General features: G+C 36.1%; 1 protein-coding gene and 1 long non-coding RNA gene across 3 annotated transcripts in view; one reads left to right on the top strand and one right to left on the bottom strand.

Annotated features, from left to right (window-relative positions):
- Positions 1–11063, top strand: part of LOC123534371 (fructose-bisphosphate aldolase-like) — a 21287-nt gene extending 10224 nt beyond the window's left edge. For both annotated transcript variants that reach the window (XM_045316593.2, XM_045316592.2), the window contains exons 6-9: positions 2096–2179; positions 4475–4649; positions 7969–8168; positions 9429–11063. In XM_045316593.2, the coding sequence (XP_045172528.1) occupies positions 2096–2179; positions 4475–4649; positions 7969–8168; positions 9429–9521 (552 nt within the window). In that variant the 3' untranslated portion in view covers positions 9522–11063. The remainder of the gene's footprint in view (positions 1–2095; positions 2180–4474; positions 4650–7968; positions 8169–9428) is intronic.
- Positions 9818–11432, bottom strand: LOC128547370 (uncharacterized). The gene is made up of 2 exons (XR_008366478.1): positions 10186–11432; positions 9818–10010 (listed from the first exon to the last, which is right to left on the bottom strand). It is a non-coding gene; the product is annotated as an uncharacterized LOC128547370 (long non-coding RNA).
- Positions 11433–14817: the final 3385 nt, after the last annotated feature.

The following is a 14817-nucleotide window of genomic DNA, read 5'->3' on the forward strand; positions in this document are numbered from 1 at the left end:
TATTTAGCATTTACCTGTCAAATTCTATAGACAATATTAATTCCACAGTTCAGGCAGTAAGTGGGGGAACTGGAATGCTGCCAAATATTGCACTTTTCTTATCAAAGAAATGTTCTTGGATGTACTTTTTAGTTATTGATTTTCTTGTCTGACTGTATCATTGACCTTCACAATGTAATGACATTGGCGAAGAAATTTTTGTCTAGAATATTCCAGGAAGGTGAATTTACTTAGTATGTGCACATTGTATTGTAGGAATGTGCCTTTAAGATATTGATGATCAAAACCCGTTTCTTAGTTGGATGGATATTCTATAGTGACTGGTTTAAAATTTAGCCTGAAGGTCATTGTCATTTTAGGCCATCCTTTTAAAAGAATTTGTTTGCTATGCTGTAACTGAACAAACAAGCTTGCCCCAACTTGAAACTTTTTTTACCTTTTCATCTATTGTTTGACAATATTCAAATAATCTGTCCATTTACATGTATGCCCGTTCTTATCACTTTATGCCACTGTAGTAATGATTTGACTTCTAAGAGAAATCAATGTTTAATTTGTAATTAGGCTTAATGTTTTTCATTTTGCTCTGTATTTTTTAAAAACTGCTTTTACTGAAAGAAAACTTTGCCAACTTAAAGTCTGGGCTGGAGTAAAGGAAGCTAACAGTTATAGGGTGGCTTTAAGAAACCACTGCAAAGTGTTACATGTGTGGTTAGTGGATACATTTTGAGTACACAGGTAAACCTGCCTTAGTGACCTGCTGCAGTAAGCAGTTATGTACCTCGTCTTCAGCAACCATTCAGATATTTACATATGAACCTGACTGTTCCAATGTAAACTTGCCTGAAGTAACCCACTGACTGCAGCAGCAAGATTGTGTCTCTGCCTTGGCTGGCTGCCTAATACATATTTGACTGCATTGTAAAACATATTCTTTAGAATTCTTCAAACTTGGTTGGAGCAAATTGACTTAGGAGTGAGACATTTTTATGCCCCCTCTTTGAAGAAGGAGGGGTATATTGTTTTGCAGATGTTGGTTGGTCTGTCGGTATGTAGACTAATCCGTTTCCGGATGATAACTCAAGAACGCTTGAGCCTAGGATCATGAAAGTTGATAGAGAGGTTGGTCATGACCAGCAGATTGCCCCTATTGATTTTGAGATTAGTAGGTCAAAGGTCAAGGTCACTGTAACAGGGAACAGTTAAATGGTTTCCGGATAATAACTCAAGAATGCTTCAGCCTAGGATCATGAAAGTTGAAAAGGAGGTTGGTCATGACCAGCAGACAAGCCCTATTGATTTTGAGGTCAAAGGTCAAGATCACAGTGACCCAGAACAGTTAAACCGTTGCCTGGCGATAACTTGAGAACGCTTGGGCCTAGGATCATGAAAGTTGATAGGGAGGTTGAGCATGACCAGCAGATGACCCCTATTGATTTTGAAGTCAGTAGGTCAAGGTCACAGTGACCCGGAACAGTTAAACCATTTCCGGACGATAAGTTGAGAATGCTTGGGCATAGGATTATGGAAGTTGATAGGGTAGTAGGTCATGACCAGCAGATGACCCCTATCGATTTTGAGGTCAGTAGGTCAAAGGTCACAGTGACCTGGAACAGATAAACGGTTTATGGATGACAACTCAAGAACACTGGCCTAAGATCATGAATGTTCATAGAGATGTTAGTCATGACCAGCAGATGACCGCTATTGATTTTGAGGTCAGTAGGCCAAAGGTCATGGTCACAGTGACCCGGAACAGTTAAAACAGTTTCTGGACAGTAACTTGAGAATGCTTGGGCCTAGGACCAAGAAACTTAATAGGGAGGTTGATCATGACCAGCAGACGACCCCTATAGATTTTGAGGTCGGTAGGTCAAAGGTCACATTGACCCAGAACAGTAGAACTTTTGTGTACAGTGACCAAAACATTCCTGTTCCTTGTGCAGTACTGAATGCATCAAGGGGCGCGGCGGTGGGGTGGGGGTGTGCATTCAGTGTTCTATGAGCTCTTGTTTTTGTTCTGGATTTGTTTCCAAAGTTATAAGAGAAAACATTGCAACTCCTTGAGTGATAAATATTGTATTTCTCTTTTCAGAATGGCTTAGTACCAATTGTTGAACCAGAAGTATTATGTGATGGAACACATGACCTGTATACAGCACAGAAAGTTACTGAACAGGTATAGACTTTATTTATTCATAAGTGGAAAATGTCTTGGTTTTATCTGTTTAGCTCACCTGAGCAATGCTCAGGTGAGTTTTTCTGATCGCTCGATGTCCGGCGTCAGTCGTCTGTCGTCCGTCATCTGTCGTCTGTCGTCCGTCGTCTGTCAACATTTAGCTTGTGTATGCGATAGAGGCTGTATTTTTCAATTAATCTTCATGAATATTGGTCAGAATGATAACCTTGATGAAATCTAGGCCGAGTTCGAAAATGGGTCATCTCGGGTCAAAAACTAGGTCACTAGGTCAAATCAAAGAAAAACCTTGTGTATGCGATAGAGGCTGTATTTTTCATTTAATCTTCATGAATATTGGTCAGAATGATAACCTTGATAAAATCTAGGCCGAGTTCGAAAATGGCTCATCTCGGATGAAAAACTAGGTCACTAGGTCAAATCAAAGAAAAACCTTGTGTATGCGATAGAGGCGGTATTTTTCAATTAATCTTCATGAGTGTTGGTCAGAATGATAACCTTGATGAAATCTAGGCCGAGTTCAAAAATGGGTCATCTCGGGTCAAAAACTAGGTCACTAGGTCAAATCAAAGAAAAACCTTGTGTATGTGATAGAGGCTGTATTTTTCAATTCTTCTTCATGAATATTGGTCAGAATGACAACCTTGATGAAATCTAGGCCGAGTTCGAAAATGGGTCATCTCTGGTCAAAAACTAGGTCACTAGGTCAAATCAAAGAAAAACCTTGTGTATGCGATAGAGGCTGTATTTTTCAATTGATCTTCATGAATTTTGGTCAGAATGATTACCTTGATAAAATTTAGACCAAGTTCGAAAATGGGTCATCTGGGGTCAAAAACTAGGTCACTAGGTCAAATCAAAGAAAAACCTTGTGTATGCAATAGAGGCTGTATTTTTCAATTGATCTTCATGAAATTTGGTCAGAGTGATTGCCTTGATGAAGTCTAGGTCCATTTTGAATATGGGTTATCTGAGGTCAAAAACTAGGTCACTAGGTCAAATTAAAGAAAAATCTTGTGTATGCGATAGAGACTGTTTTTTTCAATTGATTTTTATGAAATTTGGTCAGGTTGATTGCCTTAATGAAATCTAGGTCGAATTTGAATATGGGTCATCTGAGGTCATAACTAGGTCACTTGGTCAAATCAAAGAAAAAACTTCTGTATGTGATAGAGGCTGTATTTTTCAGTTGATCTTCATGAATTTTGGTCAGAATGATTGCCTTGATAAAATCTAGGTTGAGTTTAAACATGGGTCATCTAGGGTCAAAAACTAAGTCATATCTAAGAAAATGCTTGTTTTATCGCAAGAGACCAATTTTTTGGTCCAATCTTAATGAAAATTGGTCAGAATATTTGATTCCATGAAATCACTAGGTCAAACATGTTTTACACTGTTACGGAGTGTTTCTTAGGTGAGCGGCCTAGGGCCATCTTGGCCCTCTTGTTAAATTTATGGAAGTTGTTATCTACTTGTGAAGAAAAGAGTTACATGTAGCTTTTGTAAGAAACCCAGAATACTGTCATTGTAACTTGGAGTCACTCATTAACTGAAACAGTAAATGTGGGAATTACGGTAACCCATGAAACACAAAACAAAGCATTTATGGTAGTAAACCCATAATGACTGTCAACAATTTTCTGTGTGACTTTGTTTTCTTCTGTTATTTCTACATTCATCATCCTTAAATGTAGCTCATATGGGCAGATGGTTTCTATAACAACCAGTGAATACCGTGTTAATTTAATAATTATCATAATAACTTTACTTAAAGAAGGTGACACATAACAACATATTATAACAGTTCTAAAACATGTTACAGGTCTTAAGTTTCAGTGTGGCCTTTTGTTAAAAAAGGATGAAAACACAAAACAGTTCGACATAAAAACAGATAAAAACAATTGATTATCAAATTATAATGAAAAAAGACATAATATTTATTTAGAGTCAACATTTTTATTGACAAATGCACCATTAACTTTTATCCTGCTGGTGGCAACTGATTGCGACCAGCACAGACCAAGATCGGCCTGCACGTCTGTGCGGTCTGATCATGGTCTGCACTGTTCGTTATTCAGTCAGTAAATTTTAAGTGGACACCCCTTCAAGGGCACTGTTTAATTGAATAATGGACCAGTCCTTAACCAGAAATTTAGCAGGCTAAAGGTTAAATTTTGCAAACTAGCATTTACTAAGTGTCAGTTGCATTTCCATAAATGTTAGGTATTTGCTTGGCTTTTCCAGAACACTATGAACACCAGACCTTTTTTATTTCAGGTTCTTGCATTTCAATACAAAGCCCTGGCAGATCATCATATATTCTTGGAGGGCACCCTTCTCAAACCTAACATGGTGACCCCTGGTCAGAGCTGTCCAAATAAGGTCTCAGCAGAAGAGATTGCCAAGGCAACATGTACAGCACTAAGCAGAGCTGTGCCCCCAGCAGTACCAGGTTGGTTGCTTTTTAGCTCATCTGTACACAAATGGCTCAGGGTGAGCTACTAGTATTGTGATTGCTTAACGTCAGCCATCCGGCCTCACTTTCCTTTAAACAACATCTGCTCCTAAACCACTTGCTCAGTTTTGATGAAACTTCACCTACTTAAGATTTTCCTTAGAGGGGCTTCTTCAAAAATTATTCAAAGAATTGAATTCCATACCGAACTCTTGTTGCCATGGCAACCAAAAGGAAAAACTTTAGAAATCTTCTTGTCCAAAACCACAGGTCCTAGGGCTTTAATATTTGGTATGTAGCATCATCTAGAGGTCTTCTACCAGCCCCGCCTGGGGGGTCACATGGTTTATATAGTCTAGACTTATATAAGGAAAAACTTTGAAAATCTTCTTTTCCAAAACCACGGGGCCTAGGGCTTTGATATTTATGTATGTACTATCAACTGGTAGGCCTCTACCAACATTTTTAGCTCGACTATTCGAAGAATAAGTAGAGCTATCCTACTCACCACGGCGTCGGCGTCGGTGTCGGCGTCACACCCTGGTTAAGTTTTTCGTACCAGTCCACATTTTGACAAAGTCTTTTGAGATAAAGCTTTGAAACTTTCAACACTTGTTTACCATCACCATGTCCAGTTATAGGCAAGAGTACATAACTCTGTCAAGCATTTTGACTGAATTATGGCCCCTTTTGACTTAGAAATCTTGGTTAAGTTTTTCGTACCAGTTCATATTTTGACAAAGTCTTTTGAGATAAAGCTTTGAAACTTTCAACACTTGTTTACCATCACCATGTTCAGTTGTAGGCAAGAGTACATAACTCCATCAAGCATTTTGGTTGAATTATGGCCCCTTTTTGACTTAGAAATCTTGGTTATGTTTTTAGTACCAGTCCACATTTTGACAAAGTCTTTTGAGATAAAGCTTTGAAACTTTCAACACTTGTTTACCATCACAATGTCCAGTTGTAGGCAAGAGTATATAACTCCATCAAGCATTTTGACTGAATTATGGCCCCTTTTGACTTAGAAATCTTGGTTATGTTTTTAGTACCAGTCCACATTTTGACAAAGTCTTTTGAGATAAAGCTTTGAAACTTTCAACACTTGTTTACCATCACAATGTCCAGTTGTAGGCAAGAGTACATAACTCCATCAAGCATTTTGACTGAATTATGGCCCCTTTTGACTTAGAAATCTTGGTTAAGTTTTTCGTACCAGTTTATATTTTGTGTTAAGTGTTTGACATATGGCTTTGAAACTTTTATATCTTGTTCAGTATAATAGTTTCTATCAATAGGCAAGAGTACCTAACTCTCTCATCTTTTTTGGCTGAATTATGGCCCTTTTTGAACTTGGAAATTGGTTCTGTTTTGTAAATGGCCATGTTTTGTCAAGACTATTTGACATATGGCTTTTAAACTTTAAACACTTGTTTATCATTATGATTTCCATCTGTAGGCAAGAGTACATAACTCTGACAATTATTTTGACTGAATTATGGCCCTTTTTGGACTTTGAAATTTGTTCAGTTTTTCTTACAAGTCAGCGTTTTGTCAAAACTGTTTGAACTGTGGCTTTGAAACTTTTAACACTAGTTTATCAACATGATTTCCATCTGTAGGCAAGAGTACATAACTCTGTCAACTATTTTGACTGAATTATGGCCCTTTTTGGACTTAGAAATTAGTTAAATTTTTCATATAAGTCCATGTTTTGCCTAACATATAACTTAACATATTTGCTATCATGGTCACACATTGCCATTTAGTGCAAGACTAATCGAAATCCACAAATACAGGAACATTTTTTGTTTAATCCATTTTTTTGTTTAGTCTGAAAATCTATGGAAATATTTTGACCCCATTCTTCAATCAATTCTTCGAATAGTCGAGCGCGCTGTCATCCGACAGCTCTTGTTCAAATTATTCCTCCATGGTCAAATATGGCCCTGCACTGGGAGTCACATGGTCTATTTAGACTTATATAGAGACACACTTTGAAAATCTTCTTGTACAAAACCACTAGACCTAGGGCCTTTAATATTTTGTATGTAGCATCATTTAATGTCCTCTACCAAGATTGTTTAATTTATCACCCAAGGGTCAGATATGGTCCCTTGGGGGTCACATGGTTTTTATAGACTTATTTAGGGAAAACATTGAAAATCTTCTTGTTCAAAACCACAAGGCCTAGGGTTTTGATATTTGGCATGTAGTAGCATTGTATAGTAGTCCTTTTCCAAATTATCCCCTGGGGTTAAAACTGGCCCCATCCCCATTGAGGTTGTGGGGTGGAAACATACACACTTATTGCCTGCCTGTATTTATTTATTGTTTTTAGTAGAAACTGAACTTTTAAGTGTTAAAGCAGGCAATTCAGGAGAGCAATATAGAGCCATCATATTATACTTGTTGGATTGAAATTCCTTTCATCAGAAATTCATGACTTAAGTTTATAAATAACATTTTGAGAGACTGCCAGGTTAGCTCGCAGTACGTAACTGTGAATCATGCAGTTGCAGGTTTTAGTCTGTGGATGCAGCTTATGTTCTCCATGATGGTCTGACAGAGAAGAATGTATTTTAAGTTGTTCATTCTTTAGCTCAGTCAAGTGATCGATGTGGGCTCCAAATGATGCTTGGGGTATAGAAATCTTCTAGCAAAAGCAGTCTCTTACAGAAGGGGGTAGGTTTTACCCTGGTGCTCTCCTGTACCTGAAACAATGCCCAAGGGGGCACCTGGGGTCTTCCTTCATCTTCAAGTGCCAGAGAAGTCACTTTATGACCTGAATTGTGTCATTGTGACTCTTTATTTTAATGAAATAGAACAGAGTTATTTTGATCTTGAAGAATTCTATGGAAGTAGGGCAGTTAAGGAGAGAAAACATGCTTGTTTTGCTGTTTTGAAATAACCTTGCTTTGGCTGTAGTATATTGGGTTTCATGTTTCTTTACACAGAATTAATCTAGACGTCATCATTTAGTTGCTGAGAACAAGCCAATAATGTTACATAGAATCCTTTTAGCTGACTGCCATGGCCAGTATATAACTGAAATACTGTTGAACACAACATCAAATTCAGCAAAACAAACAATCAAGCAGATGGTTGTCAAAACATCATAGTGTACAATGTCTGTTCCTCTATTTTCAATTGATTTTTGCCTGCAGTCTGTTATTTAGTTATCTTTGTAGACATTGTGTGTCCGATTTGATTGATTCCTTGAATTGCTGTCTGGTCTAGGCTGAATACTTCAGATATCATTTGAGACATTTTACGTAAACATGTTACTTTTCATGTACCTTCGATATTTCTGCAGGAATCACATTCTTGTCTGGAGGCCAGTCAGAGGAGGATGCTTCGATAAACCTGAATGCTATAAATGCATACTCTGGACGTAAACCATGGGCATTAACTTTCTCATACGGAAGAGCTCTCCAGGCTAGTGTGTTGAAAGCTTGGCAAGGGAAAGATGAAAATGTGAAAGCAGCACAACAAGAATTGGTGAAGAGAGCAAAGGTATGTTTTTTGCTTGACTTTTTGAAGAAAAAGTAGAGCTATTGCTCTCACCCCAGTGTGGACATAGTTGTTGGTTAGAGTTTTTGATAAAGTCAAATATCTCTGTTACTATGAAAGATATTGACTTGAAACTTAAAGTATTTATTCACTATCAAAATCTACTCCTGGACCAGGAGAATCAGTCCCTATAACTTTGATTTGAATTTGGTAGAGTTATGCCCCTTTTTAACTTAGAATTATATGGTTATAAAGTTTTTAATGTCAAAGCCAAGCACTGAGAAAAGTTGAGCACACTGTAATCAGACAACTCTTGTTTGGTAGCATATTACTTTTTGTCACATTTTGTACTTTTGTCTGAAAGAAATCAATGGCAATTGGAAAAAAAACTGGATGAAATTTGGCATTATAATTTAGTCACTAGGTCAAGTGATAGAAAAAAATGTAAAGATTAGAAATGAAATGAAACTTTTCTCTTCCATCTATATGCATAAGTACAGTATTGTTATCTTCCATGATACAGTTTGTAGTGACATTAATTATATTCTAGGTTCAAACTCTCTAGGTCAGATGATGGATTCAGGGTATTCATAGTCCCCTTGTTTGTTTATTTCTTAATCTACTTTTTACTAATTAAAAAGTTTCTGTACCCCAATTTTTCATGTTGGGAAGCTGAATATTGATAGCTTTTATAGATGTATAAAATCCCAATTTCTGTTATTTTAAAGCAGCATGCCTCCAGATCGTTGGACAACAAAAACAAATTTTTTTTAGATATCTTGAGATAAATGCTATATTTCTTAAGAAGGCTATAAAACTTAATTACTAACAAACTTTCTGTTAGGGAAACACTTGAGAATTTGCTTTTTTTACTACTTTTACGATGAAAATTGAAAGCGTTTGTCGCACTTTTACTCCAGGTAAACTGTCTCATTTACAAATATCTGTATTTTGAAGTCATTATTCACTACTTCAGCTATAGCGCTATTGGTTACAACGACGGGAAAATGTTTATTGCCGCAGCGGTCCGGGGTTCGATTCCTGATGTGGTCATCTTTTTTTCTTGATTTGGAACTTTTAAAATACATTTATATGTTGGAAACAAAAATTCATATTCTAATGTTCATAATATGATCAAACTTCAATTTGAAAGAAAGATTATTTTTTAGCCAAATCTGGAGGCATGCTGCTTTAATTTTGGAAATGTCAAAATGTGTTGCATTGAAATCACACATGTTTATGTTTTAATTGCTATCATTTCAGGCAAACGGACAGGCTGCATTGGGACAGTACAAAGGAGATATTGCAAGCGCGGCTGCTGGTCAATCGTTATTTGTTGAGAAACATGCTTACTAGATACTGAAATTTTTTTAGATAATTTTATGATTTTAATTGACACTTAGAAAATTCCTGGACAAATGGTGGACAATTTCTCGATTTTTGATCGTTGTTTTTATGTGCTTGTAACTATGGACTGCTTTTGATTTTGTATATGTAGTGTTTTGTAAATCACAGATATTTAATTTGTTGAAAGATGATAGATCTACACACTACATTTCTACATTTTCCTAAATAAATTCTTTTGTATTCCTTCTTTGTATTATACATTTTAGAATGATACTTTAAACATTGCCATAATGCTGATTTTGAGATTTTGTTTTTGTTTTAATGAGCTGTCATATGGTGCAAATTAGTTATGCTTTTACATAATGGTGTTGTAAAGTTATGACATACAATCTCCAAGTTTAGTTTTTATGAAACTCTGCTTAAAACTTGTTCTATTGAAAATTAATTAATTAATATCATTAATAATATCATTATTAAGCTGCTAGATATGTCTTAAACCTTCAGTTTTACGGAAGGTCGGTGGTTCTACCCAGGTGCTCGCTCGTGATGAAATAATGCACGGAGGGGCACAAGGGGTCTTCCTCCACCGTTAAAAGCTGGAAAGTCGCCATATGACCTATCATGTGTCGGTGCGACGTTAAATCCAAAAAAAAATAAAAATAAAAAAATAAACCTTCAGTTAATCAAAAGAAATACGGACTTTCTTTTTTTTTCCATTTTATAAGTACTTTGCATTATTTGTACATAGAAATATCTAATTTCGATATAATGTATATATGCAAGTCAGTGACCACTACTGTCATATCAGCAAGCGTTCAGTAGAGTCACTACTTCACGCATCCTAGCAAATCGAGAGTTTAAAGAAAAAGTGTCGTAAAAAATGTTTTTCAAGTTCGGTAGTTTTCCATTCGGCCCTGAAAATACTTTTGGTGGTTATAGAATCTGATGCTTAATAGTCTTCATCATATTATCTACGAACATATGCTTCCCCTTGCTTTAGTTTTCATTGCAAATATCTGCACAGGAGTTTTGATGAAGGAATTTTGATAGATATTTCAAAAATAAAGCTGAATTATGTGCAGTTTTGTTAAATTGTTGAAATGTCCAACAGTCATGTTAGAGCTTTTTATGAATATGCATGTTAGACCATCATCGAGGGACTTTTACTGAATACATGTATTTTAAAGTTGAAAAGTGGTAGGAAGTCTTCTGAAAGAAGTTTATATCAAAGAAGTTCTTTATTTGATGAAAGTGTTCATGATATTATGTGCTTAATTACTGTAGAAAGGGTAAGTTTTGTGTCACTTTTATTTTGCATAGTCTTCAGCTTTTTGATATTGGCATTGTTAAGAAATTGTGATTTTGCAAATGTCTGTTTTTTATGGACATGATGTGGTTGATATTTTTGCCTATAAGTTTGCAAGTTAAATTGTTTATGGGAACATTGGCAAAAAATTAAATCTCACAAAAAGTATCTGATCATCAGTAGAATGTGTTTGTTATGGTATACATATAGCTATGTTAGAAAAGAATCTCCTTTTACAACCTCCATTTTGTGTTTTGTCTTCTTTGTTTTCATAAACCTTTTTCAGTTTAAAAATAAATTGGCATTAGAACGAGTATAACTTGAAGTATATTATGCCATTACTAATTGTTATATTTCTAAGAAATATAATTCTGATATGGTATACTAAATAGTAAATATGAATGATAAAATATATTTGACTTTGCTAAATATGATGAGCAAACATACTCTTGTTACATAGAAGTCTTTATTGAGTCAGATTTGAAATTGTCAGCAAATTTCTAGTTTTGCCTTTCCATAAAAGTCAGAAGTAGATAATGTGAATATATTTTACAAAAACTAAGCTCCTTTGGATTGGAAAGAAAAGAAATCCTGTTAAAGTATTTGTGTCTTTGTGTACCTTTTTTTTGTGTATCACGAATTGTTTTACATGTAGAGCAATAAAGGCAAAATACTCGTACAGTGATGTGTACTTATTAAAAAAAAATCAAAGGTTCATGGTGAGTTTTTTTCCAACGTCTGTTAAGCTGTATCAATATTTGTACCCCCATTGAAGAAGAGGAAGGGGTCTTGTTTGTTGTTAGGTAGACCATCTGTTTTAATGACTACAGGATATTTTGGGCCTACAGTACAAAGTTCAAAGGATGATTGTGGTCAGTAAAAAATCCCTATTGGTTTTGGGGTCATAAGACCAATGATCAAGAACTTCATGAATAATATCAGCTCAATAACTAATAACTCCTGTGCTTCTAACAGGACATCAACAACCAATGGGCTACTTTAAAGTTTTATCTGAACTGTTGTAGTCCCTTCATGGACTTTTTTCTAAGTTTGTTATAGTTGCTTCCCTTGACTGCACTCGAGAAAAACTACTCTATGAACCACTTGATGGGGCTTCACCAATCTTAGAAGAAGCATTTATGTTTGGACATGTCCCCAATTTTATCCAAGTGATTTAACTTGACATTAGATATAAACCGCCAGAGATATAAATAGAAAAAAAAGCTTAAACCATGTATGTTCATCAAACTTCAGGAGAAACATCCTCCCGGTATGGACTTTACTAAAGTTTGGTATTACGTTCTGCATCACTACTCTTGGATGTAGCTTGGTGGCTTAGTGGTTAAGATCACTGACTTAAAATCACTTACACCATACCGATGTGGGTTCGAGACCTTGCTCTACTTTTAAGGAAGCCGTCCATTTTCTTACAGAATGTCGGTGGTTCTAAAACATTAAACAAATTCTCATGAACTGCTTAATGGACGCTCGCCAAGCTTTTTTCAGGAACGGGATCAAAAGGGCAAGGAGTGACTTTTAAGACTCCATTCAACATACTGTTCTTTACCTGATTTCTTCACATGAGCTGCTGGATGTTTTTTACCAAGCTTGGTCAGGCGCATCCTTGCATTGACCTTTCTCGATTTTTAGCTCGACTATTCAAAGAATAGTAGAGCTATTGGACTCACCCATGCGTCCGCGTCCGCGTCGGCGTCCGCGTCCCGATTTGGTTAATGTTTTGTATGTAAGCTGATATCTCAGTAAACACTTGTGGGAATAGATTGAAACTTCACACACGTATTCACTGTGATAAACTGACCTACATTGCAAAGGTTTCATAACTTTATTTTGCATTTTTACAAAATTATGCCCCTTTTTCGACTTAGAAATTCTTGGTTAAGGTTTTGATTGTCAGCTGGTATCTCAGTAACCACTTGTGGGAATGGATTGAAACTTCACACACTTATTCACTGTGATAAACTGACCTACATTGCACAGGTTCCATAACTCTACTTTGCATTTTTTTTAAATTATGCCCCATTTTCGACTTAGCAGTTTTTGGTTAAGTTTTTGTATATAAGCTGGTATTTCAGTATCCGCCTATGGGAAAGGATTGAAACTTCACGCGCTTGTTCACTTTATGAGCTAATAAGCACTGTGAAGGTTCCATAACCCTTTTCCCCATTTTTACAAAATTATGCCCCTTTTTCGACTTTCGTATTAATTCAATTGACAAGGCTGTTGAATAGTCGAGCGTTGCTGTCCTCCGACAGCTCTTGTTGCTTAGCCACTAGAACGAAAACTTAAAAAGAACATAACGGCTTCTTCTCATAAACTGTTTCATGAATTAAAACTGTCCACCGACCTCTCAAGTATATTCAAATGCTTCGGCGAAGACAAAATATTGAAACTAACGGAGTGCCCAAACAAACCAGTAATTTCATTAGGTTGAGAAAAAGTTTCTAGATGTAGCTGTTGTGTGGTTCAAGCATTTACTCTTTAACATTCCTAATGGTAACTAAGTTCAAAATAATCCATAGAAGATTGAGCCTGTTGGTTCCATCGTAATAGATATGATGTGTAAGCATCAGATCTAAAATACTCCATACGATACATTATACAATGTACAACAAAACAGTACTATTGCATGTGAGAATAATCTAGGTTTCATGGGAAACTCGGTCATCTGGGGATGAACTTCTAGGTTAGAGGAGTGATACAGGGTCTTCGTGGTCTGCTTGTTTTACTTACCGTTTCATTCGTTCCATGCATCGAAAACACAGCAGTCTTTTAATTGATTTACATGCTTAAGCTCATTAAAAAGATTTTACTTCCTGATAGCTTCGCGAAACAAACAAAAAAAAAGTTTAGGCTTTCGAAAAGAAATATCTATGAATAATTTAAGTGTAACCAGCTTTGAGGGAAAATATCACGTGCGTGCTCTTTTTTGTGTTCCTGGCATGTTTTGATTTTTGAAACAGTTATATGAGATGTAATGTATCATTTTCTTATATGAGAAACTCCGTCACCCTACTTAACAAAAAACAGTTACTGCATGGAATGTTTAAAATGAGACCACGTTTATTTGCTAGCCGGTATTAATGTAAGGGCTTGATCGTGAGTTACCATTGCTGTCACACTACAGTTAAAAAGCAATACCTTGGTCAGTAGCCGATGTTGGTTATTCATTTGGCGGACACATTGGTCGATAGGGCTGGAAGGTGAAGGTCCCTGGTTCGGTTCCTGGCTACTCCCACTGCGATGTGTCCTTGGGTAAGGCATTTTGTCACGATTGCCTCAGTCGATCCAGCTGTAAATGGGTACCAGCAAATTGCTGGGGGTAAGATATAATTGGTTTTAACTGTTCTTAAAAAAGGGTCGCTCAAAAGCTGTACAGAGCATCTTTATTGTTTCACAAAGGGACGGTAAATAAACTTTACCTTTACCTTTGCCATGCATGGCAATACCGCCTCAGGATCGAAACCTAACGACGGCATTTCTCGTATATTTCACCATTTGAATAAAAGGACGTAAGATACGTTACAGGAAGGTCCTATGCCGTGTAAAACAGGGCTGCAAACGCTACAGACACACACGGTGCTGACTGTACTACAGGATGTTCTTGTATGTACTGACAGTGGTTTTATTTTTGTTTATTTGTTGTTTTTTTTAACGAATTTGAATGAAACTGATGAATACCGAATTATTTGGTAAAGTTTTGTTTTGAATCGCTAAAACACGATTTCATATAAAATTTTCGTTTTCAAACGCGTTATATAAGGAAAAATTTTACAAAACTGTGAAAGTACCTGACTTTTTTTTCAAAAACAAAAAATCGTCTTTAGTATTCTATTTAATCTTCATATTTAATATTTCGTTCAATTTATTATATCTTACACACTTCAAAAAAGTAATTTCAATTGGCTTATCAGAGCTCTTGTTTACTCGCCACTTTCTGTGAGAGAAAATAAATATGTGTTTTTGCCATAACTCCTACTC

The sequence above is a fragment of the Mercenaria mercenaria genome, chromosome 12, assembly GCF_021730395.1.
Source record: "Mercenaria mercenaria strain notata chromosome 12, MADL_Memer_1, whole genome shotgun sequence".
NCBI classification, from domain to species: Eukaryota; Metazoa; Mollusca; class Bivalvia; order Venerida; family Veneridae; genus Mercenaria; species Mercenaria mercenaria.